The 22,903-nt window shown below is 37.4% G+C and overlaps 1 protein-coding gene and 1 pseudogene across 1 annotated transcript in view; both read right to left on the reverse strand.

Annotated features, from left to right (window-relative positions):
- PSMG2 (proteasome assembly chaperone 2) overlaps nt 1-22,903 on the reverse strand; it is a 24,080-nt gene continuing 1,177 nt past the window's right edge. Inside the window, exons 2-7 of the mRNA XM_017656507.3 lie at nt 20,755-20,926; nt 17,782-17,840; nt 15,803-15,921; nt 14,775-14,948; nt 1,180-1,300; nt 1-319 (exon numbers count right to left, since the gene is read on the reverse strand). Of these exons, the coding sequence (XP_017511996.3) occupies nt 221-319; nt 1,180-1,300; nt 14,775-14,948; nt 15,803-15,921; nt 17,782-17,840; nt 20,755-20,926 (744 nt within the window). The 3' untranslated portion in view covers nt 1-220. The remainder of the gene's footprint in view (nt 320-1,179; nt 1,301-14,774; nt 14,949-15,802; nt 15,922-17,781; nt 17,841-20,754; nt 20,927-22,903) is intronic.
- On the reverse strand, nt 1,309-6,306 carry LOC108394760 (kinectin-like; annotated as a pseudogene).

Consider the following 22,903-nt stretch of genomic DNA (forward strand, 5'->3'; position numbering starts at 1 on the left):
TTACTTAGGAAATATTTTATTGTACAAAATTTACATTTGTTGTACATAATGAAAAGCATGGGCAAAAACCTTTTGTTAATCCATTTTTCTTTGAGCTTTTCTAAGAAAAGTAAAGATTTATCTCCTAATACATTGTTAGATAATACATATTTTTATATAGTTGTTTAACAGTTGTGTTGGTAGTATCTTGATATATAAGTTTTATAAAACTGAAAACAGATCAAAAAAGTGCAGGAGGAAGACCACTGCCAAAGAGTAATCTCCAAGAACTTGGAATTTTCCATGGTGAGGTAGACATTGTGGGGTCATCACCCTGTAACTGAACAAGAAATTATTTTAATCCTTTAACTGTACTACCAAATCTCCTTTGAACATGTAAGGATTACAAAATTCTCCCTTCCCTAGTTTTTTGTGTTCCTTTGGTTTTGACACTTTTACCTGGGTTTTTTATTTTAAGGAAAAACAAAGCAAATTTCTGTTTTTATGCTAACTGAAGATGAATTTCCTTAAGTTCCAAATCATAAAGATATGCTATAAAGGCTATGGATGGAGGCTATTAACTAAAATCAAATTCAAAAAGAATTGGGGTTTAAAAAAAAATCAGTGCTTTGTGTTTTCAATCAATTTTTTCTTGGTAAAAGCACAAATTGAAGACAGTTACCTACCATATAAAGCAGCTTTTATATAATAGCTTTTATACCTCTGTTTTGCCTAAAGGCTAACTGATTTCCCTGGATGTAATGCTCTTATTTTGTAACAGAAAAAAATATTAAAATTATAATGTATATTCAATAGTATTACTCACATAAAAATACCTTTGGGTTTTCTAAAATCAGAAATCCTGAATTCCAGAGAGGGCTGGTTTATTCTAGTAAGAATCTGTCTGGTACAATTAATGCAACAAACACACACACAAAAATATAATGAAGTACTGTTAAGATTTTCCTTTTTTTGAAAATCAGCCTGAATAAAAGCAACTGTAGACAACATGGTGATTAACTGCCCTCTTTTCTTTTTAGAAGTTTAGCTAAACTAAATTTTATATAAAGATGTCTAAATTAACATAAACTACTAAATAGACTAACTCTGGTCTCCTTACATAGTATATAAACTACAAGTTTATAAGTTTATAAATACAAAACCAGAGAAATCAGAGGCTTACACTGTAGTACAACTTACATGTGGTTTGATTATCTGAAGCCATTCATTAAGATATTCAACAAGACCTAATGCATCTGGGATGTTGTCTCCTTCTGAAACAAATTTCAGCAGAACTGCCATTGGGATTTCTTTAGAACAGCTACAATAAATAAAAAGAATAATTAAGTATTCTTCTACTGACACAACTGCAGTGGCTGTTTATAGCTAAGATAATCTGCCATATTTTAGGGAAGAAGATGCTACATCGTAAGTTATATTCTTCTATTTATGGGGATAAAACTAGGAACCATGTAACACCCACCCTGACACACTCAAGTTTATGCCTCACACATCAAGGCTGCATGAAAAACCATCCCCCGACTCTTTTCGGCTTTATACCACATAAAGTATGTTTGCATCTACTCCCAAAACCTGCTATAGAAGACTGATTTTTCAGAAGCACCAGAGCAAAGAGACTGAAAGAAAAATAACATCCTTGTTATTAATCTAAGGCAGTGAAGGAAAACTGTGGAATAAAGGAAAAAAACTTTCTATCACTTAACACTGAGTCCATTTACTGCATTATTATTATTATTATTTTTAATAAGCATCCCTTTATTTGCTGACGCCATTACAAAAAACAGATTACATTAGCAACAAAAAAGTGTTTTCTTGAAGTCAGAGGCAGTTACTCCCCAAAATGTTAAGTAAAACAGTGTACAATATCAGTATTAAAATGTTAAATTTTACATTGTCTTTACCACTTTTGATCTTCTGAACAATTTTATTGAGCAAAATAAGATACAAGATTACATGTTTATTTTATCTTCAGGAATGTAAAGGTCTAATTATTCAAACAGTTTTTATTATAAAACTAAACTCTGAAGGTGTCTAGAGTTGGCTTTTTTTTCTCTCTTTAGATCAGTAGTCTGACAAGGATTAGAAAAGACAAAACTCTGTTCAGTGTTTCTGACAAAGTATAAAGGGTGAAAACATAAATAAGGCTTTAACTTGGCAAAATATAATACAATGCCTTGTTATCCTTGAATGAACAGTATCCCAATTACTTCACTCTAATACCTGGAGTGTTCTTTCTCTTTTGTGAGTTGTTGGTTTACTTCCTGAGGCAACTGCTGTAACTGTGTTACAGTCTGATTTAGACTTACAGACATTGTTTCCTTCTCAGAAGATTCCATTTCTGAGGTAACATCACTATTCTCAGTAACAGTAGTGTCTTCCAGCAGCTTTTACAATTTTTGACTGGATAAGATCCAGTGACTTTTGAGCCTTATGCAAGTCACCAGCTACCTTTTGTCTTTCACTCTGTTTAATTCTAAGTTTTGTGAGTGTTTCATTCAACTGTGTCTTTAACTCTGGCTTCTGTAACACAGGTAGATTGTACAATTTCTGCCTTCTCTAGTTCCATTTCCAAGTGCTCTCCTTATCTTCTCAAATTTTCAATATCTTCACTTTCTCTTTTTAATTGCTTTAGCTCTTGTTCTGACGATGTGAATGACAACTAGTCTTTTGTGATTCATCGACCTTAACTATCCATTTATTTTCTTTTTGTTCCACACTTCTTTATAGCTTCTGTAAAATTCCTTGTTTCTGCAAGGACAGACTTGTATTTTTCACACTCAAGCTGTAACAATGTGTGTATTTCATCAGCTTCTTTTAACTTGTGCTCCAGAATCTTAACTTCCTCTGAATCTGACGTTCCAGCCACACATTCTTTTGCCTTCTTTTCAAATCCATGCAACCATTCACTATAACTCAAATTAGAAGGGACAGACATCATTGGAAATAATTTTTTGAGAACTTCTTTAGCTTCCAATTCAACAGCTTCCACATGTTGTCCTTCGTGGGTACGACAGGTCTCCTGCGACTCTTCAGCATGAAGCAGTAATCACCAAAGCTCAATCAATCAGGTAATCACAAGAGACCAGCATGCCCAAAATTAAACCTTGGAAGTCTTGTTCACCTTGTCCTGCAGCATTTTTTCAGTTGATGCCAATGCTTCCATTGCTTCCCAGTTTTTCTCCCGAAGTCATTGTTTTTCTTCCTCTGGTGTTCAACAGCATCCTTCAAAGACTCTTAACTCATTCTGGAGACCAATTATTTCTTTCTCTTTCTGAAATTACTTTTAGTAGTTCTTCATGAGGGGGAAAAGAAGATGCCTGTTGATATTCTGTTGCTTAAGCTGCTTGATTTGGAATTTAAACAATTTGTTTCCATCTTTTACTTCCTGTAATAGCTTTGTTTTGCTCTGTTTTAGAATAGTTTCTACTCTCTTCATTTCCTTTTCCTTTTCTTTCAACACAGCCTTAAGTTCTTCAAATTGTGATGCAGAACATGCCTCTTTCAAGTTATGTTGTGCTAGAATGAGCTTTTAAAGATGCACTTTCTTCTTGAAGATGCTGTAAACATTTCCTTCTACTGGCTAGGTCTCTCTCTTCTAAGACAGTCTTCATGGTATTCACCTGTTCCTCCTTTCCTTTTAATAAGCTCTGAAGCTCCTGAACTTGAGAAGTGATAGATAACTTTTAATCCCCACTATCTTCTAATAGTCTCTTCAGATCTTGGCTTAGATGTCAGTCCCTCAGGAGGAGACTTTCCTGAACCCTCCTCAATCTGTTGAGCCTTTCCAAGCTGGAAATTTCCTATTTCTTCTTTTAGAGCCTCTATTTCCTGTTTCAAATCCTGAAGTTTTCTCCTTATTAGCAACCTTGAGAAGTTCAGCTTCCAGAAGTTCTTCCACGGACTTGATCTTTCCATCTTTTTCATGGATCACTTTCTTAAATTCTTCAACTAGAGATGCAAAAGAAACTTGATCATTTTGTTTAGTCTTTAATTCCTGAACCTCTTTCCTCAGACATGAATTTTCTCTTATTATTGAATTCAGTTCCTCCTCTTTAGTGGCCACCTGAATAAGTCCAGTTTCAAGTAATTCTTCCAGTCTTCAACTTTTTTCTTGAATGCATTTTTCCATTTGTTCCACAAAATCTTTGCTAGGCTGTTCAGAAAGAAGAGTCTGTAGCTTCTGAACTTCTAATTGTAATGCTTTGTTTTGGTCATTTAGAATCTTAAATTCTTCCATTTTGCTTGAAATTTCACACTGTAGCTGCTCTTCAAGCAATCTTATTTTATTATCCTTAATATGAATACTTTTCTGCATCTTCTCCAGTTCATGGGCAGCAGCAGCCTGTTCATTTGCCAGGGCCTATAATTTTTGTACTTCAGCTTTTAGTAAGAAATTCATATTCTGCATGCCCTCAAGTTCCTCCTCTTACTTGTTAAATGATCATGTTCATTTGCTAAAGAATCTTCAGTCTGTTTTATCTGCTTATCCTTTTCTGCAATCACTGTATGTAATTCTTCTGCTAGAACTGAAGCGGAAGTCTGGGCTGCTATCTGGGAATGAAATTGTTGAATTTGAGCTTTCAAAGCTTCATTCTGCTCCAAAATATCCTGAACCTGCATTTGTAGAGACTCTTCTTTGGTCACCCTTTTTGCTCCAATTCCATTAACTGCATTAGTCTTTGTTCCAACTGTTGTTTTGATACCAGGGTATCTATAAGCTTACTATGTAGACTCTGCACTTCATTTTCTTTGGCCACAAATTTACTCTGTAAATCTTGCTGGGCTGCCTCATGCTCTGCTGTTCTCTTTCTGATATAGCTCTGGACTTCTTCCCACCTTCTCTCAGCTTCTTGGAGTTGAACTTTCAACTGAGTAACTGCTTGCTGAGCATTCTTCTTTTGGACTTCCTCTTGTTGCTTTCGTTTTCTCAGTCAGCTCATTCACCAACCTAGCATAATCCTGGCATAGTTTATTTAGTTCAGCAGACTGCTTGCTTTCTAGTTGTTCTGTAGTGTTGCTGACAGCATCTCTCAGTATGCCACTTTCATGCTTCAAGTGAGCTATCTCTGCCTCCATCTGCTCACGAACTTGCTGGAACTTCATCTGCATCTGTTGAGTCTCTTGATAACTGACATGCATTTTGTTTTGAAATACATTATGTTCCTTTTCTAATGTTCCAATCCGATTCTTTCATCCTTGCTATAACCACACTGCTTCTTTCTTTCTCTGCCATCATTTCCTGGGTTATGTGCTTACACCGATCCTTCATAGCAGCATCTTCCTTCACAGCAGCAAGCAACTTGTCTTTTTCTTGAAGTTGATGTACAAGTGCAGTCAATTCTCCTTTATTTGACCTCTTTAAAGCATCCTGGATCACACTGGACTTCTCCTTTAGCAGCTCTACAACACAAAAGGCCTCATCTTCAGAAAACATCACAGTCTGCAAGGACAGAAGAAAATCTTTAAATTTTCCTTCAGCATTTTCTTTGTCAGTTTCAGTCTTCAGTTTTTTAACCCAGTTTTGTGTATTCCTTCTACTTGGTCAGGTTTAATCACATCAAGAACCTCTCTTGTTACCCACCACAGGATTTGAGTCAGCATTATCCATCAAAGGAATATAAGTAGCTGCATGAATAAGAGGTTCATCTACCAAAACATTTTCTGTCTTTTGCTTCTTTGATGAAACTTTCTTCTTTCCTGATTCACTTTCTTGTTTAGTCTCTTGATGGAGGAGTGCTTTTTTGAAGGTGCCATAGGAGTTTCCACCTTTTTATCCTGATCATCGCTTCCATTTTTAGACTTCTTCTGCCCTGGTTTGTTCTTTGATGCAGCTACTTCAGAGGGAGGGGTGGGCTGTTTGGTAAGTGGGACAGGTTCTACTTTTTTGCATGGAATCTTTGATGTATCACTTTCTTTGGTGACTGTTCTTCTAACACAGGCTTGTGTTTCTTTTCCTTCTTCTTTCTTTCTCTAATGCTACTTGAAGTTTCAACCACATTCAGTGGAACAGGTACAACTTGCTCATCTTCCACAGCCACGACATCAGATAATTTAAAGTCCCAGGGAACATTCCTGGAATCAGATTCATGGAGGTTCCCATTCTGAATTTCTTTCTTTTTATTCTCTTTCTTTTCTGCCTTCTTTTTATCTGTTTTGGTAGGAATAAGCTTTTGTTCTTGTTTCTGTTTTGGAAGAACTTCATCATGTAATGTTTCTTTCACGAAAAGCCAGAAAGAAGAGGAAAACTACTGTAATAACTACTGAAGGAATAAGGACAATAAAATCTGTTGATTCATAAAACTCCATGGTGCTTTTGTTAAATGTGATCCTTAAAAGCCTGTTAAGGAATCCTTTTCTGGTATAGGCCCAACTGCAAACTTAGATTCCTCAGGAAGTGGAATGGCTAAGACTTAGACAGTGCTTTAAACTAATCAAAGTGCAGCTGGACGAGATCAGGTAGGATGCTGCTCCCCAAGTCTGGGGCTAACGTCTCTGGTGCACACGTTTCTCCACCACCAACGTGCATGGCTGCACATCTCACACCAGGTGTCTCATTACCGTGAGACTTTTCTAAGGCTGCCAGTTTGGTTTTCTGCGGAGATCCCCAACGCCCCAAATCCCAATTATTGGAAACCGAAGGCGGAGAGGGGTGGGGGGATCACTAAGGAAGACACACCCCTTAGGGAGAGGAAGGGGTAACTTTCCCCAGTCTGGAGGGCGGTCCACAAGATTTTTCCAAGCTTTCCCATCCCCAACTGCCCCGCACCACCGGGGCTGCGCAGGGTGCTGGGAGGTAGTCCAGGGAAGGAGCCGAGCGCCAGCTCCCGGGCCACCCGGAGGGAGCAGTGAGGACGGAAATTCCAGCATGGCATAAGTGTGGCCCGGCTCCGGCCCGGGGACGCCTCCGGAGATGCGCTCCCTCTGTCCACCGGCCGAGCAGGCGGTAATCCGCCATCCCTCCCGGGGGCCCGGGGGCCCACAGGCCTGGCTAAAAATAGGCGCCTCGGGAGGCCACCCCAAGAGAGCCCCCACCGCGCTCCAAGCCCCTTGGCAGAGCCGGGATCGAGTCTGGGGCGGCCCGGCGAGAACAAGAGGCTCCACGAACGCATCCGCCGCGGCGTCCCGGCCCAGGAGGAGCCCGGCGGCGGCGAGCAGCGCCCAAGGCCTACACAGCGGGCCTCCGGGACAGCCGACGTCCGGGCCCCACGGCCGCGACCCCTACCCGCCCGTCTGCATTATTTTACGATATAATCCTTGAGAAACATAATTACCTCCATGTATAAATCAATGAGTCTGGAATAATGGGAACATGGGCAGAATACCTGGATTCAAATATTAGCTCTGTCACTTCACCGGATTATGTTGGTCAGTTACTTAATCAGGGCTTTAGATCACAATAGAACCTACCTCACAGCTTACTATGAGGTTTAAAGGAGGTAATAGAGGCAAAGACGTTAAAATAGTGCCTGATACATAATCAATACTACGTAAATGTTAGCTACTATTATGAGGTAACTGAGGTTTACAGGGATTGAAACATAGTTAACATGCTCCAAGGTCTCTATCTAGGAAGAGGCAGAGGTGGGACTGGAACCTAGGTCTTTCTGACTCCAAAACATAGTCTGCTGTTAATGCTATGAATGATGCAGCGATGAGATGGAGATGTACTAAAGCAGAAAGCTTCCTGTTTGCCAATAAAAGCAAAAAATTATTTTCAACACCTAAAACCAAGAACTATGAGAAAAAACTGCAGTGCCGAAACATGAGAGCACATAACTGACAGACAACTACAGAAAATAAAGGTGAGTTTGGGTTCCTATGCAGGGGGTTTTAAGATGTGGAGGGGACTCTTGACATGTGGGTTCAGAAGTCTCAGATGAACTGGGAGTCTACCACAGCACCTCAGTCTCTAAAAATTATAAATTGAGAGTTATTAGCACTAATTATACCATCTTTATGGTACATAATTCTCAAATATCTAGGGGTTCTCAAACTCTGTACAGAAGGTGTGAGCTGTGATGGCTCAGAAGACTCTAGTTCCAAAACACTCATGTTATGACAGTCTTAGAAATGGCTCCCGCCTAGGCAAGGCTATCCTCTCTGGCTGTGCCTTTGAGAGGCTCTAGCTTGAAAACTACAGTACAGTCTCGAACTGCTAGTGCTCCTACTACCTACTCTGCAACACAAAGAGTAGAATTAGTTTTAATACCATCCTCTGGTCCTCTCTGCAAAAAAGGAAGGTGGCGAATGACTTTTTTTTTTAATTAATAAGCAACAGAAATTTATTTCTCACAGTTCTGGAGGCTGGAAGTCTGAGATCAGAATGCCAGCATGGTCAGGTAGGGGCCCACTTCCGGGTGGCACAGATTTCTCATGTATCCTTACATGGTGGAAGGGGCAAGGGATCTTGCTGGGGCCTCTTCTAGCACAGGCCTCATGACCTAATCACCTCCCAAAGGCCCCACCTCTTAGTATCATAACCTTTGGGGATTACGATTTCAACATACGAATTTTGGTGGGACACATTCAGACTACAGCAATGGTGAAGCTGTGGTGAGCTGGGTTGGGTACTGGAGAACTTCCATTGTGACTAATGTTAGTTTACAAAGCACTTTCACATATATGATCTCATTTAATCCTCACAGTATCATGGGACAGATTTAATCCCTGTTTCACTGAGCATCTAAGACTGAAGGATAAGTCACTTGCCAAAGGGCATGCAACTAGTTCTAGGCAGAGCTGGGATTTAACCCAGCCACGGCTGACTCTAGAGCCTGTCACCCATTCCATCATTACGTGGAGCTCACCTAGGAACATCTTTAGATTCTGAACCCAGCCCAAGAATGAATAATTTTACTACTTTCTGTGGCATTAAAAACTAGCACATAAGACACATCCATTATTAAATTACAAATGTAGTTCTATTACAATTTAATATAAGGGATATCAGGTCAGCCATACCACTGCCACTGTTTACTGTTAGAATAATTAATAGTATCTTTTCTAGAGGTCAGAATTTATATTTGTTCTGATAATAGGAAGACAAAATATGTATATTGCATGAGAATTTAGCAAATATTCATGATATGCATTGAGAGAGAAAAAAGGATTCAAAATTGTAAGCCACATCACAAGGTTTTTTATAATTTCAAAAACTATTGTCACTGATATAAAATTGCACTGAACATCAAACATGGGTTTGGTTACAGATAAATAAAATATTGGTTAGAAAGTTTAAAGAAAATCTATTCTGTAAGAAATACCTTCGAATAAACCTAAGACAGGCACAGTCGCAGGGGGGCCATCAGGTGAGAAATTGGGGATCAACAGAGGTGAGGCTTAGAACCTCCCCCCCGCCCTGTTCTGAGAGAAATCTGCTGCATCCGTGGATGTTTTATTGCCCTTGTCTAGCTTGGATTAACACATAGTCTACAGGCACACACCTGATCATCTACATTTGCTCTCTTACAATACTAAACTATGTTTTCTACCTTTATCTTGCATCTACCTACCACTTCAGCATTTTATTAAAAATAATAATAATAGAGAAATGTGGTATCCACATATAAATCAAGTATAAAAATCAAACGAATATTCGTATTTGAACTGACTGTTTATAGTTCATAATGCATGATCAAAACCAAAAGTTTCTGTGATGACTGCCCTTGTACTATTCACCATGTAACTTATTCACTATGTAAGAATTTGTTCTCCATGTAAGAACTTGTTCGTTATGCTTCAGAAGATTGGAGACTGAAGAAAATTAGGCTTGGGGTGGATTAATGATTATACATTGAGCATTGAGTCCCCTACACAGAATTTTATTGTTGTTAACAACCATTTGATCAAAAAAAATAGGATGCCCTCAAAAAAAAAAAAAAAAAAAAGTACACACTTCCAATTGTAAAATAAATAAGTAACCGGGATGTAATGTATAGCATAAGGAATATAGTCAAAATATTGTAACAACTTGGTATGGTGATAGCTGGTACCTAGAATTATCATGTATATAAATGTTCAATCACTGTGCTGTACACCTGAAACTAAACTAATGTAATACTATGTGTCAACTACCCTTCAATAAAAAATAATCTAAAAAAAAAAATACCTTCGAACAGGATGAACTCTGATTACAAATGTTAGATAGTATCTTGCAGATACAAATATTCAATTCAACTATATTTTAAATAAGTTGGGAAGAAAACAAGTAAAAAAAATTAGTGGTGGTAGTTACTTCTGACTGATAGAACTGAGTATTTTAAATATTTCTTTTGATTGTTTTACATTTTCCAAATGTTCTATGAGTGTGTTTAACTTTTACATTTTCTGTTATTGTTGCTAACTTTGTGGGCACATTTATAGCTATCCAGAAGTTGTTCCTTGTCAAGCCTTATAGTTTCACTTTACCCATGCGTGCCTTACAATTCAGAAAAAACTCAGGGGAGACCCTGAGAGCACTTCTTGAATAGCTCCCTCCTCTCTGATTCTCTGCCTAGTACTTCCCAGCTATCTCAGCCTTCCTAACCTCTGATCTCTTGTCTACTCAACTCAGCAGGACTGCTGTGTTCTGTTTTGGTCCTCCCCTTCCAGCCCTCTGTCCAGAATTTAACTCCAAGCAGAAATCTGGGGCACATGTAGGGCTTTATTTGCCTTCTCTCAGGGATCACAGCTGTGTGCTGCTTGTTGTCCAATATCTGAACAGTTGTTTTGTTAATTTTGTCCAGTTTCCAGTTGTTTATATCAGGAGGGCAAGTCTGGTATCAGTTACTCTTTCATGGATAGAAGAAAAAGTCAGAGACTGCTTAGTAAAGACAGTTTGAAGGAGCAGTGTGCACTGGGAATAGAAGAGGGTAGTAAGTGCCTTCTTTCATAAGAAGTGATGAATGAGGTGGCTCTGGGCAAGGGGGTAGGTTTATGCAAGGGAGAAAAGAGGAGAGAAGAAACAAAAGTAAGGAAGAATGAGGCAGCGTTTAGGACACTAACTGTCAGGAGTTTGCTGGAATCCAGAACACAGGTGGGTAAGAGTCAGGAATGAGTCAGGCAAGGAAAGCTTCATATGGCATATCAAGGAGTATGACCCAGTTTCTGCAAAAAGCAAGTAAAATTGCTCAGGGAATGTTGTGATAAGTTTTACATTTTAGAAAGCTAATTCTAACAGCACTACAGGGATGGGTCAGAGAGGGTAAGAATGGAAGAGGCAGGAAAATGAATTAAGAGACCTTGACAGCAGCTGCTATGGAATGAACTATGTCCACCACAAACTCCTGTGTTGGAGCCCTAACTCCCAGTGTGACTATATCTGGAGATAGGATCTTTAGGAGTAATTAAGATTAAATGAGATCTTAAGATCTGACAGGACTGCAGCCTTATAAAAAGGAAAAGAGAGAGCTCTTCCTCTTCTATGTGATGATACAGCCAGAAGGTGGCCATCTGCAAGCCAGGAAGAGGTCCTCACCAGGGCCCAAACAGACTCCCACTGTGATCTCAATCTGTAGCCTCCAGAACTGTGAGTAAATGAATTTCTGTTGTTTAAGCCACCCTATCTATGGTATTTTGTTATGGCAGCCCAATCAGACTAATACAGTAGTCTAGGCAACAATTCATGTGGCCTGAATGAAGCAAGCAAATGAGCCAAAGCTGGTGGTTTGCAGGGCAGATGCAGATAATAATTAGATACAGGGATTCTAGACTGCAGTGAGAATAATTGCTAGACAGAAAGAGAAAGAAAAATACAAATGGGTGACAGACTAGGAAAAAAAGGAAAGTTGAAAGAAATAATCGTTAAATAAGAATAGAGTAGGTTAGCAAGTTAGTAGTAAGTTAACCTTGCTGTTCTTAAGGTTTTTTTATTTATAATGTGATAATAGCACATAACTATATGGTATTATGAGAATTAAGTGACTTAGTAGCAGGCACATAATTTGCTGCTATTACCACAATGTCTACTACTTATGTTACTACTTATGTTACTATAATTACTATTATGACTTCTTCAGGTCATGTAGAAGTTACAATGTAGATTTTAGGGCAAGTAAACCACTCTAGCCTTACACTCTTGAAATTTATTATATTGACTAAGCAAGCAGTTTTATTGGTTGACTTTGAGCCCATTTTTCTAGGCTTAGCTCTGCCCAACTCTCTGAAGCCACAGCTGAAGGCACCAGAAGGGTGCTCCTCATTCATCTCTCTTTGTGGTAGAGTGGAGAGAGAAGATGGTATGAGCTTGGGAAGCAGCTGAGGCCACATTCTAAAGAGCTGCCTGCCCCTCTTTATAACCACTGGTTGTTTTCCATCAACTTAGGCACATCAATCTCCAGCAAGGAGGGAAAGTCAGAATTAAAGCACAGAGCAAGGATCATTGGTTAGCCCTGAACTAAGCCTCATGTATTATAAAACAGGAGGATAAGGTATAAGGCAGGTAAAAACAGGGATAGTGTGTCCAAAAATCTGACGGCTGACTGGGCATGGACATATAAACCAATTTACAAGAAGAGGAGCTAGAAGAAAAAAATCTCTTTCTAGTCTCCCTCTTTACTTTCACTTACTTCTAAATGTTCATGATTCCTATAAACTAACCAAAGACAAAAATGCATAAAAATAACCATAAATATGTTACTGGGTACATAATGTCATTTGTGACAACATCATAATGGGTGGGGAGGACAGTGTGTATAGTAGTAGTTTTTGTATGCAACTGAAGTCAAGTTAGTTTCATTCAAATTTGATTGTAATAACTGGAGGATGTTATATATAATTGCCATGGTAACCACAAAGCAAATATCTACAGAATATGAAAAAAGGAAATGTGAAAAGAATCAAAACATGTCACTACAAAAATCCAACTATGAACAAAAGAAGGCATAATAGTGAAAATGAAGAACAAAAAAGATACAAGGCATAGAAAACAAGAGTAAAATGACAGGAGTCCTTTATCTGTAATTATTTTAGTGTAAATGGATTAAACTCTCCAATCAAAAGACAGAAATTGGCAGAATGGATTAAAAAAAACATAATCCAACCATGTTCTGTCTGCAAGATACTCACTTTAGATCTAAAAACATAGTTGGAAAGTGAAAAGATAGAAAAAGATACTCCCTGCAAAAAGTAACCACAAGGGCTCAGGGTGCCTATACTAATGTCAGAAGAATATACTTCAAGTCAAAAACTGTTACAAGAGACAAGGAAAGCCATTGTATGTTGATAAATGGGTTAATTCATCAGGAATATATTAACAAACACAAATACACACGTGGGTAAATTTGTAACCTTCCCAGAATATCTCGCCTGGCTTTAGTGCATTTGCACATCCTCAGGGGTGGAGAGAGGTTTATCTCCATATCAGTGGGTAATTACCTGGGCAACCGAGGGTGGTCTGAACCTGAGAGTTTAAAGGCAGGGTCTGGCTGGTTGGCTTGCTTCTTCCAGAGCAGAGGAGAAAGACGGCTCTGGACTGCAGTTTTTAAGCAATAAATGGGTTTTAAACTTTATTTCTCCCTTTGACTGATTTCTGTTTTTAGAGGTACTCTGCCCCGAGATTTCCTCTCCCTGGACTTACATCACAAACCAAGATCCCCAAAATGTACGAAGCATTGACAGAACTGAAGGGACAAACAGACAGTGCTACAATAATAGTTGGAGACATCAGTACACCGTGTTCAATAATGGATGGAACATCTACACAGAGGATTAATAAAGAAATAGAAAACCTAATGCTATATATCAACTAGCTCCTGACAGACATATACAAAACACTTCATCCAACAAAAGCACAATACACATTGTTCTCAAGTATACATGCAACATTTTCCAGGACAGGGCATTTGTTACAGCACTGAACAAGACTTGATAAATTAAAAAACTGAAGTCATATAAATTATCTTTTTTAATAACAACAGAATAACATGATAAACAAACAACAGAAGGAAAACTGGAAAATTCATAAATAAGTGGAAATTAACACATTCTCAAACAATGAGTCAGAGAAATCACAAGAGAAGTTATATACTACTCAGCGATGAATTGAAAATGAGAACACAACACACTAAACTTAAGGAATAGAGCTAAAAGTCATGCTCAGAGGGAAATTGATAGCTGTAAATGTATACACTAAAAGAGATTTTTCAAATCTTAGGAACTAGAAAAAGAAAAGCAAACTAAATCCAAAGCTAGCAGAATGAAATAATGATTACAGTGGAGATAAATACAAGAGAACACAAAAACAGATAAAACCAAAAGTTGGTTATTTGAAATGAACAAAATTGACAAATGTTTAGCTAGACAATAATAAAAGAATACTCAAATTACTAAAATCAGAAATGAAAGTGACAGTATTACTATAGATTTTACAGAAATAAAACAGGAGTTATTTAATGCATACAGATATTCTCGGGAATGCTGACAAAAGTTCTGAAGGTGACGAGTGGTGATGGATACACGATACTGTGAATGTATTTAATGTCGTGATTGTAACATTTAAAAATGGCTAAATTAATGTTATGTATATCTTACCACAGTAAAAAAAGATTGATTGTAGAAGTTGTATAGAATAAGTATCAGGATCCCTAACATGCCATACATATTCATAAAGCATTAAATATGGCTTTTTTGGAACCAATCCTCCTATAACCAAACTTCAATCTTCCCTGTGAATATAATAAAGTACCTATTGTATAAATATATTTTTGAAGTTTCAATAAGCAATCTGACACTCCCTCTCAATCTTTCATTTATAGATAACGCAGAGAAAAAATGAATAAACAGGCAAACAAACTCACCCTTCATCGTAGAGTGTTTCTGTGATTCCTCCTCCAGGAATACGGACACAAAACTCAGAATCACCTATTTCAGGAATTGATGGGCTTTTCTCCATTTCTTCCCAGTTAAGGCTGTTTATTTTATTTTGAACACCTTTTTGTATGGAAGGTGTAAGCAGGTACCTGAAAGGAGTACTAAAAATATTCATATAATTAACTTTTTAGAAACTCTTTAAGTATGAACATTAAGACCAGTATCAGTTCTCTTAGCAAAAACTATCTTGTTCTCCACGTATTCTGCTGCACATGGCAAAGCACAGGTTCCAACAGGAAGAGGGGCCTGCTGCTCCGGCTGGCTACTCACGCCGCGGGCCAAAGGAGACAGAACACTTACACTGCGGCAGGGCCGTCAGGAGGAGAGGAGCTTTGTCCCTCTGGTAATGAGGCCTGCTGTGAGAGTCCTGAAATTTGCTCTAGCTTTGGAAGGTTACTCTTGGCTGGTATACAGTTTCATCATGATTTTATAGGTGCATAAATAATGAGGCAGTAAGACTTCATATTTCTTCTCTTGGATACTCTGCCTTATATTTAAGAATTCAGTTTAACATGCCTGGGAGTTATAACTAAAGGCAACTGGATTTCTGCAAACAGAAATGGTTGAATATATGGAAATATACAGAATTATCAGTCCAATCTTTTAAAAATTACAAACCAGTAAATCACAGGTGCCCTTTTCCTTTTGGTTCATCAGCTGACCTCTGTGATGTTGTCATGCACATGGCACCAAACAAAGCTCCATTCCAGAGCCATCTCTATGTTTACACCAAAGTTTTCCTTGTGCCCCAACCACAGGAACTAAAAGGATCTACCTAACTGTATGCATTCCTATTTCTTTACTTTCTTTTATCTTCTTCTTTCTGAATTCCAGCAAGGAGAGGTTATGAATATACATGGCTTTTAAAACTTATTTTAACTTTTTAATAGAGAAATCATAATACCGTATTAACAAAAATACTGTATAACATAAATTTTCATAGGCCAAAACATACCTGCGAAGCTGCAGGTCATTACGGTGACAGGAATGACTGCTGGAGAGAACAATGACTTTGGCGTAGTTACCGCTTTTCACCCAGGAAAGCAGTTTTTCACAGAATGGCTTTGATTTATACTTTGTAAACCATTAAAGAATAAAAAGAAAATCTGCAAGTTAGACCTCGTTCTAGATGTTTTATCAACTTTATGTGAAGATATGTAATTTACATATACTAAAATTATTTTTAGATTCACTTGTCTTATACTAAAGGTGAAAGATGAACAATGATTTATTATATCTTTACAATTAAGAGATAAATTGTAGAAATCCACATTTCAAAAATATTCTACTCTGATAAGGGGAAATTTCCTAGTTCTCTACTTAAGTAATCTATTGTTACTTAAAACCCACCACATGGTCACCTATGAGAGATTCTTCCAGAAATTTCTGACCTGAATTTGATCATGAGCAAAAAACTAGGTGAATCCAGAATGCCCCCTGGCCTCCATTCCTCAAAGGAGTTAACATTGTGAAGAACAGAGGCAGGCCAATTCTACATTGAAGGATGCCAACTACAAAGCTTTAACAGCCAAATGCAGCATGTGAACCTTGCTTAGATTCAGAATTGAAATACATTTTGTGGACAACTGGGGAAATTTGAATACATTAGATGAGACTACTTAATAATTCATTAAATGCTGATTTTCTTAGGTGTGGTAATGGTGTTGCATTTGTGAGGGAGAATGTCCTTGTTTTTGAGAGATGTGTGTTAAGTATTTAAGGGTATCATGGAGTCATTAGCCTACTTTTCGACTGTTTGGCAGAAGGATACCCTGTGCATGCAGACAGAAGATCAAGCAAGTGTGGTAAGATGTTAACGGTGGGTTGATCAGGAATGTGAATTATAAAATTCTGGGAGGGAAACTCACTTTGAGGAAACTCTTTTCACAGACCGGTAATAATAAAATAATTATTTAATACAATCTAAAATGCAGATAAGAAATGGCTAACTTTTAAAATAGGAGGGTGATACAGCATAAGGAAAGCTCTGGAGTCAGGCTGCCTGGGCTAGAATGCGGGCTCCATCTCTTATAAAGCATATCTCAGGCAAATTGCTTAACATTTCCATGTTTTAATTTTCTCATTTGCAAAAATGAGGATAATGTTAATTCCTGCCTCATAGGATTGTTTTGAGGATTAAGTAGAATCATATACATAAAGTACTCAGAACAATATTGGTGCAAAAAATCAACACAATAAATGCTTGCTATTTTAAAGTCACAATTTCCATCTACCAGAAATTTCACTTTAAGTACTGAATTATCTATCTTAATTTTTGAATTTACACATAGTAGGAAGAGAATTAAAAAATCCATGATGCACAATGTAAAAATGTTAGCAACTCTCACTGCAAAACTTTGGGTATAATATCGTTAACTAAAAAAAATGAATTCACTTTGAGTGAAACAGGAAGCAACCAGAGGGTTTTGAAGACACAAGTGATGTAATCTGATTTAGGTTTAAAGGACCATTGGTGGTGCTGTTCACGGACAGACTAGTGTTTGTGGGGAGTGGGTGGTACAAGAGTAGAATCAGTGGCATGAAAGATGACAGTGGTTTGGACTAGAGTGGTGACAGTGGGAGAGCAAAGAAGATAGATTCAGAACATATTTTGATTTATACATAATTTATATGTAGATGCCACTGGCTGAGATGGAATACAAATGGAATAAACCTTAAGTTTTTTCCACCAATGCTATCTAAATCTGGAATAAAGCCCAAGTTCTATGTCCCAATTCCTTTCAATATAATCATGAAATAATGGTAATACCTCTAAATTTTATGAGATTATTTCTCTATAAAATCAGACCTTTCTTAACTGTACATACAAAAAGTAGAAATGATTTTTGAATCTGAATTCTTAATGATACTGACAGCATTTTCTAATTATACTTTCCTTTAACAAACTTAAAAAGGCAAATATAACATACTAACCTTAATAAAAATGGATCTTAATTGAAGAGCCACTAGCTTCTTTGAAGGCAATGAATATACTACAAAGACATGAAAAAAATATACAGTTCAAAATGAAGGCACTATACAAGTGAAATTATTAATATGATAAAATTAAAACTGAATTATAAGAAATTTTTTCCCTAAATATTTTCAGTAATTTAAGCTGTAGGACAAATAAACTATATCCTTTGGTTAAAATAAAACATTTCAGAATTAACTTAAAATGCTCATGGGCTTTATGCTATGGAATAGATTCATTCTGAAAAGTTAACTATAAGAAAATATCAACAATAATATTTCTTCTGGCTTTGTAAAACCAGAGGAGTATTCCCCTGGAAGTTTCTGGCATTATGACAAACAAAATCATTCTTAAGAATGTTTGTTTTTTCTAATATTCTCCTCTCTTCTCTCTAGAGAAAAGCAACACTCACTGGGCTTAACAGAAGAATAAACTGAGGGAGAATGTTAGCCATAAAATAAAATCTCTGGAATAGGTACATTTGTGCTCTTTAGTTTTTGGAAGAGTTGAAATATCATGCAAAATTTTCTGAGTCTGTGTGTGCATTTTTCCTGGGAAAAGGATCCACAACTTTAATCAGATTCTACAAGGGGCTCTCTTTACTGATGCTTAAGATGTTCCTGCCCAACTTCACCTCCAAAAATGAGCTCTGATATGAACAATGACAAAACATAGAGTCTCTAAGGACACATGAATAGGCTACTGTGCTAAGGGGTAAGCTATCAGCTACTATAAAAAGATTACAAATAACCCAAGGTGCAGGCAAATCCTCTGGTGGCTCATATCTCTATTATAGGTCTTCTGGGGATTGTCTCCTTGGACTGGTATGGTGGTGTGTGACTGGGGGCTATGCTCCATCAGCAAATCCAGTGACCACCACATATGTTCATGGCAAAAGAAGCTAGAAATTAGGGAAAAGGACCTACAGCATAGGCCACTCAGGCCTCTAACCTCTCTCTGATGTTTACATATAGTGCAATCCAACAGACCTCGTGAGAAGAGGATATATCTGTAAGGAGTGGGCAGGCTAAGATTTAAAATGTAAGTTACAACATCCTCTATAACAGCAATCCTTATGTTTTCTATCAGTGTATCATGCAATTCTTTTTTGTTAATATCCTGTTTTCCAGTACTTTTCTCTTCTGACGTGATGCAGTATGAAAGCAACATTACTTTTCATGTATTCTGGCCAAAAATATTTAGATTTTATCTAATCAAGCCTTTGGACCTAATTCCAGTTACAGAAAATACAGAGACTAGAGGAATAAGCCAAATAACACCACAAGTAAGTAATCAACAAATGTAGAAGTGGGACCTTCTATAGGACAATTTGTCCTATTTTTTCTTCAATAAATCAATTTTGAGAAGGATTAAAAAGAACTACTCTAGAGTGAAAGAGATTCAAAGGCACAACAACCAGATGTATTATGGATCCTGGTTTGGACAAACTAGCTTTAAATGAGGTAAAATGGGCTAATTTGAATAAAGATAGGATATAGGAAGATATTAAGAAATTGCAAAATTTTGTTACATGTGATGGTATTTCAGCTTTGTAAGAAAATGTTCTTAAAAGATGCATACTTACATATTTGGGGTGGAATGTCATGAGATCTATAATTTATTTTGAAATACCTTATCTTAAAAAAATAATAAAATGGATCAAAGAACTACATTCAATTAGACTGCTGCCAGTTTATGTCAAGCCAGTGAGACTTCCTCAACAGTGAAGCTGCATTAGCAGAGTGCTGTGGTGCTTAAGAGGCAGGTGTCAGGGGCCACAGTGCCTTGATTAGAAGCTCAGTTACAACAATTATTAACTTCTCTGTACCATGGATTCCTCATTCATAAAACTACCAATGGAGTAGCTATAAAGATTAAAAATGAATTAATACATAAAATGCTCAGTGTTCTGCTTCACAGAAAATAGTCAATAAATGACAGTTGACAGTCGTTAGCATTAGTGGAAGCATATAAACTCTAATTCTACCATTTCTAATTTAAAGTCTTCTAACCTTTAAGGCATAACTGAAATTCAGTCTTATATTAACAAAGCCATCTTTCTTATAGGAATTTCAATATTAAAGTTACTTCTTGAAAGTGTATTTCATTATTGCAAGCTAATGACATGGTTAATAAGACTGACAAAACCCAAAATGCTCCTTCATTTGTCTTTTAGACTGCCAGTGGCCTTTCATGCTCCTCTACCACCTTTGGCTTTCACCTTAAAATGGTGAACAGGAGACTTGAGAGGCTAACAGAGCAGCTGGCCCTCAAACCAAGTAACTGCACACTTGCGTGCCTCATCAGCAGCTCTCCTCCTTCTCACTCAGCGCAGTTCCGCACCATAAACATGGCGGCCCCACACTGTACATCATGTCCCTGATTAATCGAACTTGGTAGTGCAGTCCCACTGGAGATTTATGGTATGCAAAAAGCCTATACTAGAAGAATTCAGCAACTCAGTCTCTCTGAGCCCTATTGATATATTATTATTATGGATTCTGTAACAATGTGGAGCATGACTATGAGGCTTAGATGAAGTAGCACATATTAAACATTTAGGACTGAGCCCAGTGGAATTTTCTTCTCCTCTTTTCTTGCTATTAGTGATGGTTACACATGCCAGTAAGAACAGAAAATAAACTGAGGATAAAGGGAGAAAAAAATTCATGTTAAAAAAATTGAAATCACAAACTCTTTCCAAAGATATGGCACAGTCACATCCCTCAAAGGAGTTGTCACCTAAAAGAAGCTAAGAACTAAAACCTAGATGTAAGAGAATAAATAGGACAGTGTGACTGGGTCACAAATTCTGCACAAAGCTGGCACTAAGTAAATGGTTGCTACAAAACAGTATCCTTAAGGTCTACTTCTAATTTAAAACAACTCTACCTTGTAGTAGAATAAAACAAGCTGAAGTCATACATACATACCTTCAGCATTTATGCTGAGTTCTGTTGTATCTTCTTCTGCAGTTGCATATGGATTGTTTCCAACTATTGGCACAAGACAATCGGTATAGAAGTAACCAATCTTACACATATTCAGTGTAGAAATAATTAGATCTATTGCAAGCTGGCCTACATTTCCAACAGATACTGCTGGCTGAAATAATAAAAAATACATTCATTTAATCATCAAAATAGCAGTACTTTTCAAAACTTAGAAGAAAGTAATCACAGCACTAATACTGAACGCTTCCGCCCAGGTACACCATAGCTAGACACTGACTTTCATTAGTTGCAACTGAGGTGTCAGCAGGAGTCTCCTTCACCTTTGAGACGACTGGTTTAAAACGAACACCTACTATGTGTCAATCATTGCTGGAGGCATTGGGAATACAATAAAAAAACTGACAAAAGTTCCTGCTCTCCTGAAGCTTCCATTCTAGTGAGGGAGTGGTTTACTGTAATAATTTAATAAATAGTAAAATATACAGTGACAAGTGCTATGGAGAAAAATTGAGTGACAGCGTGTATTTATGTGGCTGGTTGCAATTTTAAATACAGTGATCAAGGAAAGGCTCCCGTAAGGTTCCAAGTTAACAACAGACCTGAAAGAAGTAAGGGAGAGCCACATAAAGACTGTGGAATATTGCTGGCAGTGGGAAAGCAAGTGAAGGCTGAGGTATGAGAAGTGCTCTTGCGTTTTCCTTCTGTTTGCTTTATTAGTGCCTCAAGGTTAGAGTGAGAGTTTTTTTCACACTACACACACACACACACACACACATTTCCTTCTGTTTGCTTTGTTAGTGCCTAAAGTTTAGAGTAAGCATTTTTCACACTACACACACACATACCCAAGACAAAAGCCCAACTGCCAAATCTCTACCTACAGCCCAGAACACTTCCTTGAACTCTAGAACCTAGTGCCTATCTTCACATAATGTCACCGGCAACTCACATTCAACATATACAAAACTAATATTTTGCCCAAACCTGTCCCTGTATTCTGTATTTCAGAAAAGAGTAACAATTACTCACCCAATTACCTAACCAAGAAACTTCTTCCCTTTCCATTCCCAACCACATCAAATACACAACTAATTTTCATTGATTTTAACTCCAAAGTATCTCTTTAATGTAGCTCTTCCTTTGCATTCTTTTAGCAATTACTTTTTTGGGGCCTTCATATTTTTCTGGGTCCCTCAGAGTGTTCTGCTACTTCTCATGACTGTCATCTACTTACTCCCTGGTTATCTCCTGTAATTCTCTTTTCTCTTCTCAAAGATTTTTCTACTTTGGGAGCATCTCCCGCATCATCTATCTCTTCCTCACTATTGGATTCTTCCCATCAGCATATCACACTCTCTAACATCTTTCCTTCTAAAAAACCCTCCCCTGACCCCATCCCTCCATAGCCAAAATTCGCTACTAAAACATCAGCAGGAACTTTATCTCTGAATAAGTGAACAAATACATACATACGTTTCCATCTTTTCTCCCATTTATTCAACCCACTGCAATACGGCTTCCCTCTTCATCACTCCACTGATTGTCAAGGTTACACCAACAATATTTTAGACATTACTTTCTCTATAAAGCTTTTTTCCTGCCAGACATCTCCTGCAAAAATACTCTTCTCTTTTATGATTAATATTTTTCAGGAAGGTATTTTAAAATGATGTAAAATTTTCTTCCGCAGCACACTATCACATGCTAATTTTGGCATTCATTGGTATTTTCTGCATGCATTATGGTGAAAATGGCATCACTTAAAAAAATTGAGATATAATTGACATGTAACACTGTACTAGTTTTAGGAGTACAACATAATGACTTCACAGAGGTTTATATTGCAAAATTACCAGAAAAAATTTAGTTTAGTTACCATGCATAGTTACACATACTTTTCTTGTAATGAAAACTTTTAAGATCTACTCTCTCAGCAACTTTCAAATATACAATACAGTATTGTTACATGTAGTCACCATGCTGTACATTATATCCCCAGGACTTACTTAACTGGAGGTTTGTACCCGTTGACTCCCTTCACCCATTTCACCCAAATGCGCCCCACTATGTCTATGAGTTCACTGTTGCGTTTGTTTTTATAGATCTACATATGAAGCTTTTCTTAACA

This window comes from Manis javanica, chromosome 9 (genome assembly GCF_040802235.1).
Source record: "Manis javanica isolate MJ-LG chromosome 9, MJ_LKY, whole genome shotgun sequence".
Lineage (NCBI taxonomy): Eukaryota > Metazoa > Chordata > Mammalia > Pholidota > Manidae > Manis > Manis javanica.